The 15,936-nt window shown below is 42.0% G+C and overlaps 1 protein-coding gene across 8 annotated transcripts in view; it reads left to right on the forward strand.

Moving 5' to 3' along the window:
- STS (steroid sulfatase) overlaps positions 1 to 15,936 on the forward strand; it is a 186,951-nt gene that overhangs the window by 129,599 nt on the left and 41,416 nt on the right. For 6 of the 8 annotated variants that reach the window (XR_012669478.1, XM_075131163.1, XM_048860220.2 and 3 more), the window contains one exon: positions 4,969 to 5,090. Coding sequence is in view for 7 of the 8 variants with exons in the window: in XM_075131163.1 (XP_074987264.1) it covers positions 4,969 to 5,090 (122 nt within the window). In the remaining variant the exon portion in view is untranslated. Of the gene's footprint in view, positions 1 to 4,968; positions 5,091 to 7,811; positions 7,964 to 15,936 lie in introns of those variants that run through there. The other 2 variants (XM_075131164.1, XM_075131168.1) reach the window with 2 other exon arrangements.

Raw genomic sequence — 15,936 nt, forward strand, 5'->3', positions numbered from 1 at the left:
TTGGAGATATCTGGGCAGCTGTGTAGGGCAGCAGATTTGGGCTGGCTCCCCCTCTATCATGATGGAAGGGCAAATGGGCCAAATCTGAGTGGCGCTGTGACCTAATGAGCCAGGTTACAACTACTCTCATTCAAATTTGGCCCTCAGTCTATGAGGGGGAGGCACACTGAAGTTTTGCCTAGGATAGCAGATTGTCTTGAGTAGCTTCTGCTTAGGGTCATTAACTTACAAGGCTGGAGTGATGTGGAGAACTGGGAAATATCTGTATTATTTTTATTAATATGGTGCATGACTCTGTGTGTTTGTTTATGCTGGGTCACTTGCTATCAAGTTAGATCAAAATGGATTGTTAAAGGAACCAAGCAAGAAAGCTACAACAATGAGAGAGACAAGAGTCATGTAGCAAACAATGGAAAAGCTGTTTATTGGAGAATACCCCTTCCCTGTCTCCACCCAGGCTAAGAATGGTTTACTTTTCCAAGGATAAGCTGAGGATCAAAGGGAGATGCTAAACTTTACAGGAACCCAGGCCTTGAAAAGGGAGGGGGGTTGGGTGAGCTAAAGGGGGCTGCCCAGAGAGTGTCAATGAGAACTGACAGGCATGCAAGGAGACACACAGAGATGAAGAAAGCATGTTGTGAGCAGGACAATCTGCATCTCCCAGCCAGAGATAGGGGTTAGGTGGGATGAAGAGAATTTACAGAAAGAAAGAAAGATTAAGGGTTGGTAAAGGGGGAAAAATATAGAGAGACTGGCCTTCACTGTTTTTACCCTTTGCTCAGTGTGCTATGTACCTTTGGGTGAAAGAATAAATAATACTTTGTTTTGAAGAAGCTGTTTTCAAGTCATTAATCAGCCACTGTTTCAGGCTCCTGCTGGAAAAGGCTTACGGGTGCCAAACTCAGTTGGGCCTGTCTGGTTAACACCGTTGGAAGACAGGGAGGCTGTGGGCCACAGATCTAGTCTAAGGGTTATTGGACTATGAGGTTCCACCCAGAGTGAGGTGCAGGAAGCAAAGCCTCTCACTTGAGAGAGATAAAAAGGGGCCCTAAGTCTTATCTCGCCCAATAACTGTGACACAAGGTATTGTGAAAGATATGATAACAGAAATTTAAATATCTTACATGAAAATCTCCCACCATCCTGTAACTTCTTTGTGATCCAGTGGCCACTAATGCTGTCCTTGGTCAAGGTGTGAAAGAACATATACCCTGGCTGTCACTTCTAGGGCACATTAGACTTCAAGGCTGCCAAATATTTTGCTCATCCAACTTCTCTGTAACGTTGAAAATAGTATGTTCTAATTTCCCTTCTTGGTTACAAGAGGTAGATTTAATTAGTTTGTGTTCCTGCCTTTCTTTTGATCAGTTCATAGGTGCTAATATACAGTTCCAAAGCTGTTGTGTCCTTTCCTAAATACACTCAGTAAATCATTACAGTGAAGAGGCTCTTCTTGAAGTTCTGGAGAAATACCGGTCTGTCTTCTGGTGCTCATTTTGGTAAAATGAGAAATGTGCACCTGCTTAACTAAACTCAATGCAGCTTTCCTTCTGTACCTCCTTGGAGGTCCTAGGCAAGATAATAAATACACATAATAAAATAAATCAAAATAAGACAAAGTAATTCAGAGTTAATACACCAAGCAGAACTTATGATTATTTATTATAGGCCAAATGGGACGCTTATAAGAATAAGGTACTATTCAGAATGGATAAGGGTGGCAGAATCTGGATCCAAATATATGAATTGCTTAGGAATCCTGCAGGAAATCCTATCCCTTTTGAAATCAATGGGAGTTTTGCCTGTGATTCCAAAGGGGCCAGGGTTTGACCCCACATTTTCTTCTCGGACTCTTAAAATGAACCTTTGCTTATTGAAATCACACATAATAAATTGATAGCCATTTCTCAGATCATTCATTGCCATGAACCTAATCAATGCAAATATCCTGCTGCAGAATTCCAGAGCAAAATGAGGAAACGTTTTTGGGAAACTGCAAAATTTGGTTTCCAAGATCAAGTGTGAATGTCTGCTGTACTAAAGTTTTGGGCTAGATTGTGTCACGAGGGCATGGCCTTTTCTAAGGAGAAGCACATTGTCTCAAGACAATCCCAGAGAAGGAAATGTAGTTCTGGGAGTCACAATTCCTCCCTGCTCTCCCTTTGCTCCTCAGGGAAAGTAATTTGCTGCTGGCCTATAGCACAAATAAATTAATACTCTGACAACATGCCAAATGAGCTCTGTTATGAGTTCTGTTGGCTGGTGTGTTGAGGGGGCAGATTAAAATCTCTGTTTATTCCCCACCTGTCCCCAGTTATTCTCCCCTACCTGCCCCAGCTGGTTGACTTGTAGCACCTCAACCCCTGTGCATCTAAACTCAAGGCCAAGCTGGCTTTCTGAAGGGGCATATTTCCCTGTATGCACCTGAACAGTCATGCAGCCCAAAACATTTTAGCCATCTGAGATTGTTTGGAGTTTATTAGTATTAATTTAAACAGTTTATCTGACACTCTCAGTGAAATGATGTTCAAAATTAATTATGACTTTCAAAGGAAAAATAGGAAGGAACATCACAAGTGGCATCCAGAACTACTTTATGAAGTGACTATTTTTAACTGCCATTAAAACTCAAATTAGATAGCTGTAGAATTGGTTCATCATATGTTGTTAGAATATTCAAGCTACTCTGAGTTCAATAAAGCAGGGTCACTTTTTAATTTTGCATGGCAAAAATGAGCACCAGCTGATACGCCAGACTGGTATTTCTTCACAGCTGAAGTGAAGAGACACTCTGCTGCTGATGATTTATTGAGTGCTTGTAGGAACAGACAAGACAGGTATAGGATATGAAAAATTACAGGCTTGCCCTGGGACATCCATTACAAACAATCACTCTGTCAGATCCTTTGTGGTCTTGATGTGTGCAAATTTTATGAACATTAATCTCATGCTCTCTGAGTGGACACTAAGCCCCTAGGAATGTTGTTTTGTTTTGTTTTTCCTCTTTTCATGTGATGCCCCCACACCAGTTTCTCTGCTTTAACCTCTGCCATCAAATTGCTTTGTTGCCACCACAATCCTTTCAGGTGAGGAGGAGTGGAAAGAACTATATGCCATAATTACTGCTCCACAATAGCTCAGAACAGGTTATTGTGACTAGCATGAAGCACCCCAGGGGCTGGATCACTCACCAGCAGCCCTCTGAATTCTCTCCAGCAAAAAAAGCCAACAAATAGGTTTCGATCTGGGGGAGGCTACTCGTCAGAGAGGAAGACCCAAAAAATGAGGTTCTAGGAGGGGAAAGATAGCAGAGAGCACCCCTTCTGACTGTAGGCAGCAGGTCCTGGGGGATTAAGTAGAAAAGGGATTAAGTAGAAAAGAAACACACATCCTCATCAAAGAGGCTGGAAGGGGAGGGTAGCAGAGGCACCGTCTTCTCCTATCCTCATCCTTGCAGCAGCCAATAAATAGAAAAGGAATTGAATAAGGAGATTTTCACCCATGTGCAATGAGTTACCTCTGAGTCTGCCTACATTTGATGAGTCATCCCTGGGTTCCCTCTGAGGCCATGTCTACACTAGCATTTATGTTGGCAAAACTTCTGTCACGCAGGGGTATGAAAAGGTCCTGCAGCCTATGTCTGTCTCTGTGATAGTCAGCCCCTGTTCCAGCCTACCTCTGCTCCTATCTCAATCAGCTATTGTGTGATTCTGATTCCATGAATCAGACTGGAGGATCCTAGGGGGTAGGAAAGGAGTTTCTAATTTTATCGGACACTTCCTAGCAAGGGAGTGATATCAAAATGGAACCGCAAGTGGAGGCGAGGAACAACATTGTGGTAGGAGTCCCAGTATCTTCTCCCTGCTCATTAGCTGGGGGTGAGTACTGAGCTCACCATGGTGGTGGTCTATGATTTCCAAACTTTTCTAATCAGTTTCAAGCCAGTAGCTTTAATTTCCCAACTAGTAATTACCTGGCAGTTTTTTCAAGCATTGGTTGTAATAACAGGGAATTACATAATAATTAAAATTTACATAGAAGCTTAAAAGTTCAACTGTTTTAAAAAACTGTTTTTACAGGATGTCTTTCAAAAAGCTGAAAGAATAATAGCCTTGCTGATCTATGTAAGTGCGTGAATTAATCTCTTCTAAAAACTGTTGTAAAACTTGTAATTCACACCATGCCAAAACCATGGATTGTGATTATTTTTTTCCTGTAAGTTCATTCTAGCTACTTGATAGCTTAATGAACGGAAACAGTCATGTTTTGCTGATTATATAACTCCTTTTCCATCTAAATGGATGGATTCCTTCAAAGCATGATCAAATATGTCCAGCAGCTGTTAGAGGACTTTTTTTATTTGGTGACCATGCAGTTCATCCCTTAACACGTATTCTGAAAATAATTCATTTCAACTTTGAAATCATTGCATTCATGTTTAGTTCACCATATAGAATACATTCAAGTAGTGTCCCTGAGGTTACTTTAATGAATGTCCCTAGCCATGAAAGCTAGGGAAGAGCCAATGGTATACGATGAAGATTTCACTTACCTGTCCCACAGCTACCACAGCAAAGCTACTCTTTTAAGCAGCATTAATGGCGATACGTGTTTGTGTATCTAGAGGCCCATGTTCCAGAAATTTACTCACAGACTGTTTGACTGTCCCCAGACCAAAAATAGAGAGAATGGGATGGGGGAAGCCAGCTATCCGCAAAATGCAAAATTAACGTTCCTGTGAATAATGTAGAACTCAAGGAGAAAAAATGCCGGCAGGTTTTGCTCCAAATTCACCAATTTGTTGTGTCCCTTCAAGTCATGAAAAGAAGGCGAGCACTAACACTCCAGCCTTCATGGTGGAATGGCATTAGCACTGTCTATTAAGAAATGGAAATGCATAGTTAGTTTTTTCTCAGCCAGGAAAGGCTTGGGTTTTTCTCCCTGACTTTGAAATGCTTTCTTATTCAGAATTATTGATGGACATGATCTGATGCCCTTGCTTCAAGGGAAAACTCTCCGATCCGAGCATGAATTTCTCTTCCATTACTGTAATGCATATTTAAATGCAGTGCGCTGGCATCCAGGAAACAGTAAGTAAACTTGCCTATTCACATTTTAAATATTTCATGCAATTTTTATTGCAACTTGAAAAGAATCAGAAAAAAGCCTGAGGCTATGGTTACAAATAAATTGCTTAAAGTACTGGGCTTTTGTCTTTATCTTTTTTATACCTTTCTCCTTTTTATCCAGAAAGCACACCTATCTACACAGCCAGTTTATTATTTGACATTAATGTGATGCTGCACAACAAAGTTTTATATCAACACAGTGCTGAGACCTACAGTGACTGAATATATTTTCTAAATTTGTATTTGTTTAGAGCAGAGTTTCTGTTACATGATGTTACATTTGAGTCAGGGCCAGATATTACTTTTTAAATAAAATGTACAGCTAATAGGAATGTTTGCTGGACAGTTGAGTGGGTATTATGCCAGCTGGACAATTTTTACCATTGAAAGCAGCAAAGTCACAAATCCCAAGTGAATTATTAGACTTTTCATGCTTTTATGAACACTATAATTGTGCTTTGAAGGCCAAGGAACTAAACATTGCTCACTGAACTATTTCTTTTTATCAGCTAAGTTTTCATGGTGGCAGCTGCCGTACTAATGTCAACATGTTGCCCTTCCTATAAAAAATCCCTGTGCTGAAGGAGTCACTCACTCGTTTGGGTGACAATATGCAGTACTTGTCCCAGGTCAGTTGACACTCATGGTGACAAATTATAAAAAGGCTTCAGAATGTTGATATGACACAAACCTTTTGCAGTGGGCATCACCATGCATGCTGTCAATTTCAGTGCTTTTCAGCAGGTTTGTTAGCCTGTCAGAAGAGGTGGATTTAAGACTCTGATTTGTAAACCTCAAATAATTTGGAGGTTTGGTATGAATAATCATCTATACATCTTACCCAAAACTTTCCATAATCACCTTGGATTACATATGGGGATGCAAATCCTGCAAGATGACAGGATTGATGCAATTAAAAACAGATAGCAAGATGCTACACACGTAAGTAAGGCTTTAGGAAAGAAATGCATGAAGTGTTGTATTTGAGAACTAGTACATGATCATGGAACTAAAGGGTATTGTAATGCACAATCATGCAACATGAAGATGTGATAATACCATTTAGGTACAGCACTGCGTCCAGGGGAGGGTATAACTGCACCACCCCACAAGGAACAGGGGACACAGTGTGTTTCTCAGAATTCCCAGGTCTGTAGAGGTGGTTTGCTCACTACCATGTGTGACACTGTATGGAATATGTGGGACACTTTATGATATTGCTGATACCAATATTATAAAATTGCAATGAATCGTGCCAGATATCCCATGTGAGGTATCTGCAGAAGTGTTATAATTTGCCAAGTCTGATAATCTTTTGTATATGTTTGTATCACCTTTGTATTACGAGTTATAGATATATAGGGTATATCTGTATTTCCAAACTTGTGCTGTGCATCTGGGTGACACCCTCAGATAGACTGGTGTCAGCACTGCCCAGCCTGCTTTATGGCCCATCAAGGGAAATAAACTATACAGTGTACTCATTGAAAGGGTCAGGGGCTACACCTTATTACTCCTGTTCATAGGCATGCCCCTGCATGCCTTGCTAACTCTAAGGCTTCCATAGGGTTGCCAACTTTCTAATCGCACAAAACCGAACACCCTTGCCCCACCCCTTCCCCACTACTTCTCCAAGGCCCTGCCTCTGCCCCACCCCTTCTCTGAGCCTTGCCCCCACTCACTCCATCCCCCTTCCCTCTGTCGCTTGCTCTCCCACACCCTCACTCGCTCATTTTCACCGGGCTGGGGCAGGAAGTTGAGGTGCAGGAGGGGGTGAGGACTCTAGCGGGCTCCAGGATGGGGCCAGAAATGAGGCGTTCAGAGTGTGGGAGGGGGCTCAGGGATGGGGCAGGGGATTGGGGAGGGGAGGTGAGAGCTCCAACTGGAGATGAGGGCTCTGGGGTGGGGCTTGTGCCAAGGGGTTAGGAATGCGCGAGGGAGTTCCAAGCTGGGGCAGGGGTTGGGGTGCAGGAGTGGGTGAGGGCTCTGGCTGGGGGTGCAGGCTCTGGGATGGGGCCAAGAATGTGCGGTTTGGGGTATAGGAGGGGGCTCTGGGCTAGGGCCAATGGGTTTGGAGTGTGGGAGGGGGCTCCGAGATGGGGCAGGGGGTTGGGGAATGTGGGGGGGTGCAAGCTCCAGGAGGGAGTTTGGGTGTAGCAGGGGACTCGGGGCTGAGGCAGGGGGTTGGGTGCAGGAGCAGGTGTGGGGTGCGGGCTCTGGGTGGGAGTTTGGGTGTGAGAGGGGGCTCAGGGTTGGGGCAGGAGGTTGGGGTGTGGGTGGGGGTGCAGGCTGCGGGTGGTGCTTACCTCAGGCAGCTCCCAGAAGTGGCTGGTATGTCCCTTGGCTCTTAGGCGGCCAATGGGAGCTGCAGAACTGGCTCTCAGGGCGGGGGCAGTGCCTAGGAGCCACAGGGATGTGTCACTGCTTCTGGGGAGCAACACGGAGCCAGGTAGGGAGCCTGCCAGCCCCGCACCAACCGGACTTTTAACGGCGCAGTCAGCGGTGCTGACTGGGGCCACCGGGATCCCTTTTTGAGTGGGTGTTCCAGTCGAAAACCAGACACCTGGCAACTCTAGGCTTCCAGGCCATGTGCTGGGTAGCTTGTATTTGGAACAAAGAAAATACATGATGCATGGCAAAAGACTATAAAAGGCAGCTGTATCTTCTCCATTTTGTCTTCAGTCCTACTTCTTGTCTTCAGTTCTGCTTCTTACCTCTGGAGGAACTTTGCTACAAACTGAAGGTCTGTACAAAGGACTGAATGACCCATCCAAGTGGATGTACGCCAGAGGGACTTTCAAGCCAGCAAACTCACCAATACTGCCAAGAACCTGGTATATGGATTATGAAGTTTTTGTATTAATGTGATTGCGTTGCCATTTAACAACTCTCTTCTTGTTCTTTCTTTTTTCTTTATAATAAATCTTTAGTTTTAGACACTAAAGGATTGTCTGGCAGCATGGTATTTTGGATAAGATCCAACCTAATATTGACCTGGCAAGGTGGCTGGCCCTTTGGGGTTAGAAAAACATTTTGTATGGTGAACAGAGTTTTAAAATAACTTTTCACTGTACTGGACCTAAGTGCTGATTGGGAGCCAGAGAACTGGAATGCAATAAAGAGGGCTGTGTTATTTCTTTTTTCTTTTTCTTTTCTTTTCTTTTCTTGATGACCAGTGTGGGGATCAGAAGCACAGTTTGTGACTGGTTGGGAAGTTTAACTTCAGTGTTACCCAGCAGTCTTGTGCGTATCTTCTCTCCCTTTTGCAGCCTTCCCTGACCTTAGCATGTCCAGTGAGGGCTGCCCTGGGCACCACCGGGTCACACCAAACATCTTTGTGGGGTGGAGTTCTCTCTCCTTCCCCTGAGCAGCTAGTCAGCTTTGTTATCTCTTGGGGCAGAGGGGTGAGTGGAGGGGGTTGGAGCAATGGACCCTAATCTTCCCAACCTCTATAGTGACTAGAATAGAGCAGTCCCTCTTATTCCCCAGAATTCATGGACTGCAATTTTTCCTAGTACTAAGATGTGCCATACAAGGGTGGAAAGAAGTCTGCTTGCATCCTCCCTCCATGCTGCATAGCAAAACAGGGCCAGGCAGAATCTGACCATAACGTTTTCTTGATGTCACTTTCGTATAGAAGTCTAGTAGCAGCCTGACAATCATGCAGAGTATCATTCTCGGAGCACAAGCATGTGGTAGGTAAACATTCTTCTTCTTCCCCTTTTGTGTCAGTTTCTCTGGAGAGTGTTCAGTTGTCACTGCTACCACTCTTTTCCAATCCCAGCTCTTCATAAATGCCTTTTCTGTGGAGACAATAGAACAGCATCCATAAAGATATGCTCAAGCCAGTGAAAGATCCTTCACATTGCTTATCTGACTCCAGCATGTTACTGTTGTATAGAAAGAGACTCCATGTACTCCTCTAGCTTGTTGCTCTAGTACACAGCTGATGTAATCAGCATTGCTGTGGTCACTCACCTGGCATAATATAGTATTTTCCTCACTTCTGATTTCTCGGTAGCTCTCTGTGGCAGTTCTCTGATATTGTAAGAAGCACCTGATATGTTCAAAATACAGTATATTACTAATTCATTAATTATTGCCCTTTAACTGCTCCCAACTGCTCTTATTGGCATTTTGACCAGTAGTTTCCTGTGCAATTCTGAATTTTACTATTACCATTTGCGACAATCAGGGTCCAGACACCCCAAGAGGAAAAGGGGGGATCTGAACCCCAAAAATAAGCAGTTGAATCAGCTGATTGCATACACCATTATTGTACTATAAGTAAAGTATCATTTAAAAACTGATGTGCTGATCATGAATATCATTGTGTGATGTATGTACAGGTGGTGTGTAAAGAGTTATGCATTTAGGAAAAATGTTCCTAAAATATGTTGTGGGGGCAGACTTGATAAACAAAGAAATGTTGTTTTGCCTGTGTCTCCAGTGTAAATGGAACAAGGTGATTCTAGAGACAATGGAAGTTACATAGAAGTCACCAGGGGAATGGGAAGTCAACAGCTGGTGAGAAGAACTTTAGCTGGGGATACACTTGAAAAGAATACATTTAAAATGTTTACAGTCCAGTAAAACAAGAAGGGGAGAATTAGTTCATGGGTATCCTTAAAAAAGGCCTAGAAAACTATAAAATGCTATCCTACCATACTTACTTAAGCTTACCCTTCTTGCATTGTGGTTTGCATGTGGGCACAAACCCAAACCCGCATAACAAAAATGAAATGTATGCAAGTATCAAAGTATTCATTTCTTTCTTGTCTTTGTATTTTATGTACTCTTTAGAAAATATGCTTCAGCCTTGTAAACTCTGCAGTGTCTGTAATGGCTGCTCCTGCTAGGGATGGCATTTGTCCAAAAGGAAGAGCTTCCAGCATCATGTGTCCAAGAGTGAAAGTTTTGTAAGGATTGACCACTGAAGCTTCAGAATGCTAGAATGCAAAATATCCTGTGTATGCACTCACATCTGTAGCTAGTTTAAATTTAGTTAAAGCGTTGCAAGTCCCATATTACTGTATAGTGCTTGTACACCAGAATTCAGAGTAGCAGCCGTGTTAATCTGTATTCGCAAAAAGAAAAGGAGTACTAGTGGCACCTTAGAGACTAACCAATTTATTTGAGCATAAGCTTTCATGAGCTAAAGCTCACTTCATCGGATGCATTCGATGAAGTGAGCTGTAGCTCACGAAAGCTTATGCTCAAATAAATTGGTTAGTCTCTAAGGTGCCACTAGTACTCCTTTTCTTTTTGTACACCAGAATGAAGCTGGTCAAGTTTTATTTGAAAAGAATTTCCAAGAAAAGGATAACAACCAGATCTTTTCAGATCTTGTACATATAGATCTCATACATACAGAGATGCTGAGGGAATTAATGCTAATACAAAAGAGCCCTGTATGAATCTCCACCACCTTCCCACCAGCGAGCTGCAGGTGTGGAAGATGCTTGAATTACTGCAGATCTAGGTTTTACCAGAAGGAGGGAGACATGTAGTACCTGTCTGGACAACAGGAAAATAAAGATAAATCATTTGATTTTTTTTCTTAAATAGACTAAATACACTGCAACAAAAGACTGAGTCCTTAGTACAGTAGCCTTTTTCAGACTGATATCCAAATGGATATTTAGGTTATATGTATCCTTAACACCCAGATGGTTAATTGGATTGATTTCCAAATCATACAGAGTAGAGTCAGAGAGCCTGTGAATGAGTTGCATACTTTGATGGCTGATCTTCCCTTCACTGTATTCAATGTAAGGGGAATGTCTGTTCCACTCAGTGCATGTCAAGGTGGATCAGGTTATGCTGTAACTGAAAATCTGACCATTTCTTTGCTAGGGTTCTGGCAGAATCAATGGCCTGCCTCTATTATGTTTCCATCTTAGAAAGCTGCAGGGCTGCTACCAGTTCTGCTCACACGTTTACACAGCACCTTTCTCAACATGGCATCTAGGCCTGATGCTCACTTTAGGAGGGCAGTACAGCAATCTTTGTTTAATTAGAACTCCTCAGCCCACCTTCTTGGGGTTTGTAATAGTAACTAGACTCTGACAAATGGGAATATGCAGAGATCATCTTTAAGAAGAAAGGCTGAGTTGCAGTAACTGTGGTTCGTTGAGAGTGTTGGCTGTCAACGTATTCACACTAACTGCTGACCATCCCCATTGCTCTCTAGGACTCTGAAGTTTAATAGAAGGAACTGAGGTAGCTGAGGGTTCGGGAATGCCTGGCCCATTGTAAACTTGTCTCTGAACATTCAGTACTACAAAGGGCTTTTGTAGAAGCTCCTGAAGCTCAGTGATGCTGGAGGGCTCTGCCCACACATATTAATATTCTGAAGCTACACATTTGAAAAATTCTAATTCCTGCTATTTAACCTGTCTTTTTGCCTAATTAGATGTCATCTTAAGTGCTCAGGATCCTAAATCATTAAACATTTACACTTTAAAAGATCATAATCAATGACAATGTAGTTTCTACGTTTAAAGACTAAGCCATCTAAGTTTTTGTATAATGTTCTGGTCACTGTATATGTCAGAATATGCTTTGGCCTAATTTAACTCGATCAAATGCTATAGTTCTGCTGATGCTAACAGACTGGTACTTCTGTACCGTGGATTGCTTTTCTTTGTTAAAGTTATAATTTACATAAAGGAATACTGTAAAAAATGTCAAGAGCTGCTGCTCTGGAACTTTGCTGGCATAAGAATTAGTGCTATTAAAAATGCATCACTATGACAACGTAATTATAAGGAGAGCATTCATCAAATAAAGAGTGTATTTTTGGTCGCATGGTACTGTTGCATGTTGCAAACTCAGAGGCCTATTCTCCTCTCATTGTGACCATCATTCCATTAATATAAGTGGGAATTACACTTCACGCTGTGCAGTAAATTCCTGCAATCCTTGTAAACATTCTGGAATACAACACAGCACAGTATATATTACAAAGAAATAACAATCCTAATGGTATTTTAGCACGATAAGTAAAAATCTATTGATAAATGTCAGGATGATTGCACTAGCAACAGTTCAGCTTCCCTGTTACAAACCAGGGTTTTAGCAGTACAAAGAAAAGGAGTACTTGTGGCACCTTAGAGACTAACCAATTTATTTGAGCATAAGCTTCCGTGAGCTACAGCTCACTTCATCTGATGCATAAAAGTGGAAAATGCAGTGAGGATGTTTTTATACACACAGACCATGAAAAAATGGGCGTTTATCACTTCAAAAGGTTTAGGAAACTGCTACTTTTAGACAAAGAAGAGGAAGGAGGGAAAACATAAGCTTCATTTTTGTGTTTAGTAGAAATGTTTACTGACTTATCTAGGATGAACTAGATCAACTTCTTAGTTTTTACTAGACAATAAATTAAACCAGCACTTTTACTGCTTCCTTGCCCTCTCCCCTACCCCATAGTAGTTTGTTTCCAGTACCAAAACTGTGAGTGTCAATATGAATATTTTTAAGGGCCTTGCCATGGCAAATTAAATTGAAATGCCAATAAAATCAAAACAGTGCATCATGAAACATAAATGACTGATAGAAAGGGGAATACAATTCAATGAGATATACTAATCTGCATAGACAGAGGGGAAGAATCTACTAATCTCAGTACTGCATTGCCTCTAGTACTGAGACACTGGGTAAAGGGAGAATAATACCCAAGTTATCAGCTTTAAAAATATAAATGAAATTATTAGCAGCTCTCGTTACAAGAAAAACCACACATCAAAAACAATGGATTGATCCTTCTTGTGAAAAATACTGATTCTGAACCTAGTTCTTTTAACTTAGTGATGTAATTTAGAAATGCCTTTGAGAATTCTCACCCATCAGTTCACTTGGGACACCCCCAATCTGAATGGGAGAGGCTGAGATTGTCTGGCACGGAGTGCCCCATGCTGCTTCATACATTATGGGCCATATTACTATCAAAGGCCACACTATTACTGTCCCTTCAAAGGCCATCTGGTTGGTCAGATGATATTACAGGTTCAGAGCAATGGTCAAGGAGCATCCTTGTCAAACTTGCTAGTCAGTCTTTGCCTACTCATCCAACCTGAATCAGTCAGCTAATTTTGTTCTTTGGTAGACCAAGCTTTGTAAAGAATTTCAATTCATAGAATTATATTCATATTGTGTGAGTCAATAATGTAATATTGTTGGGAAAAAAACTGAACATTATTCTGGGATGTATTAGCCATAGCGTAAGCAAGACACGAAAAGCAATTCTTCCATCCACTTAGCACTGATAAGGCCTCTAGTGGAGTACTGCGTCCAGTTCTGGGCAAAACACTGGAGAATGTCGAGAGGAGAGCAATACAAAGGTCTAGAAACATGACCTACAAGGAAAGACTGAAAAAAACTGGGCTGTTTAGTCTGGAAAAGACTAAATACATTTTCAAATACGTAAGTTCAGGCCTTCAAGTTTATAGAGAGGAGGTTGATAAATTGATCTCCTTATCCATGGAGGAGAGGAAAAGAAGTAATGGTCTTAAATTGCAGCAAGGGAGATTTAGGTTAGGCATTATGCAGTACTTCCTAACTATAAGTTAGTTAAGCACTGGAACAAATTACCTAGGAAGGCTGTGGAATCTCTGTCATTCGAAGTTTTTTAAAACAAGTTCGGGCTTGTCTAGACTGGCAAGCTTCTGCGCAGTAAAGCAGCTTTTTGTGCTCAAACTGCAGACGTGTACACACTGCCAAGCCACTTTGCGAACAGAAGTGCCTCAGTTGCAGCGCTGCAAAAAACCCACCTCTCCGAGAGTCGTAAGGCTATTTGCGCAGAGGCTCCAGCGCGTTATTGCTAGTGTAGACCCTTGATTGCATTCTGCGCTGTAACTGGCCTCCGGAGCTGTCAAATGATGCCTCAAGTGACCGCTCTGCTCATTGTTTTGAACATGGCTGCCCTGGAAACATGTGCCCCTCCCCTTTCAAAGCACCATTTTGACAGCCCTTGTGTGCTGTGCTGATTTGGTCCAGGACACAAAGCAAACTATTAATGTGGAATGCTCGTGCTGTTGAACACAGAGGCAGGTGTGTGTGGGTGTGAGAGAGAGAGGAAGAGAGAGGGAGAGAGAGAGATTGCTGTGCAGAGGGCCCAGGGAGGGAGGCAGGGGCTAATGTTGGGATTTCCCACTCCTCCTGCATCAGGACAGGTTGCTTCTTGCTGCTGTCTGAACTTACTAGACAGCATGCCGACACACTCTCTGTCCCCCAAAACACACGGTCTCTCTCCCCCCATCCATACACACACACTCTCCCTGTCACACACTCTTCCCCCCACACACTTCAGTTGGAAAGCAGCTGGCAATGTAGTAGGATGCCCATGGAACAGTGCGATTGGGAAACCTGCATCATGTGATGCTGTGCCTGCCCCATGAGGGATCGCAAACCCTTCCCAAAGCACCCTGCAGCCAGTTGCCCAGTGGGATAATGCACTGCTCTCTTTGCTGTTGCAAGAGCTACTAATGTGGATGCGCTCAGCCTCACAAGGAGCACAGTGTGGACACACAACAGCGGTTTAATTCCGGTGTTTTAATAAAAGTGGTATAACTTGTGGTGCAGAAACTTGCCAGTGTAGACATACCCTTAGACAAATACCTGTCAGGGATAGTCTAGATAATACTTAGGCCTACCTTTGTGCAGGAGACTAAACTAGGTGACCCCTTGAGATCCCATCCAATCCTACATTTCTGTGAGTTACAAAAATAAAAATGAGTAAAGAATCTATTTTAAAGAAAAAATTCAAGATTGTAAAGATTTGACTGTCTGGTTTAACACCCCTTAAAGGGGCTTGATCTTCCAAGGGAGGATGTTCAGTACTTTCTGAAAATCAGGCCCCTTTATGGTGTGTCTTGCTAAGAAAACTAAAATTGAGGCATCCAAAATTACTAGTCACTCTTAGAACCTTGGACAATGATTCATATTGAAATATTTTTTTTAAGATGGGAGAATATCAGACTTTTTTAAATTGTTGCAACCACATTGTGCACTCTGTTGCCTGCTTTAAAAATTTGTAACCCTAGGCTACCAGAGATGGTTATACAGTGCTATTCAGTATGTAGCACGTTCACTTTAAAAGCCACAGGACAAGCGGTGGAAATGAGCCAGAAGTAATCAGACTGCTGTTCTGGAAATGAAAATATCTATTCTACTCTGTTGCTGGCTAAAAGGTTTGCCTTGTGAATATAACTGGTTGAGGAATAGAATCAAAAATGTCCATCCATCCCTTTTTTTTAAATTTCAATATTTGAAAAAATTAAATGAGTCCTAGTGAATTTCTGCATCTTGGCATATACTGCAGTAATAAAAATGAATTCCATCAATGTCACCCACTGGGAGTCAGATCTTTAAATGTTCATACAGTAGTCAATGCCAACAACTGTGGTCCACAGTATCCCACTTTGTATGATATTCCATGAGAGATGTTTAGCCCTCCTAAAGGAGAGGAGTCTTCCTAGTCATTGTTTATTTCAATTTTTTGCTCAGCACACACTATTTTCCTCTATGCATTTAGTATATCTTTATTCAGGGTGCAGGATTATTTCAGCTAATGACAGTGGATTTATTTATTTATGTATTTATTTATTTATTTTTGGTTGAGGCCTGAGGTTTAAAAATACAGAAGATTTTGCAGTTGACAGGTGTAAGACCAATCAATTTAAAAAGAAAGAAAGAAAGAAACTTGTTTAGATTTTACTGCACTATTTTTCTTTAAGCCATAAAAAGAATTTAGGTCAAAATCTGTTCTCAGTTACCCAGGTGTAATTTAAAATCAGTGGAG

The sequence above is a fragment of the Caretta caretta genome, chromosome 1, assembly GCF_965140235.1.
Source record: "Caretta caretta isolate rCarCar2 chromosome 1, rCarCar1.hap1, whole genome shotgun sequence".
Taxonomy (NCBI): domain Eukaryota; kingdom Metazoa; phylum Chordata; order Testudines; family Cheloniidae; genus Caretta; species Caretta caretta.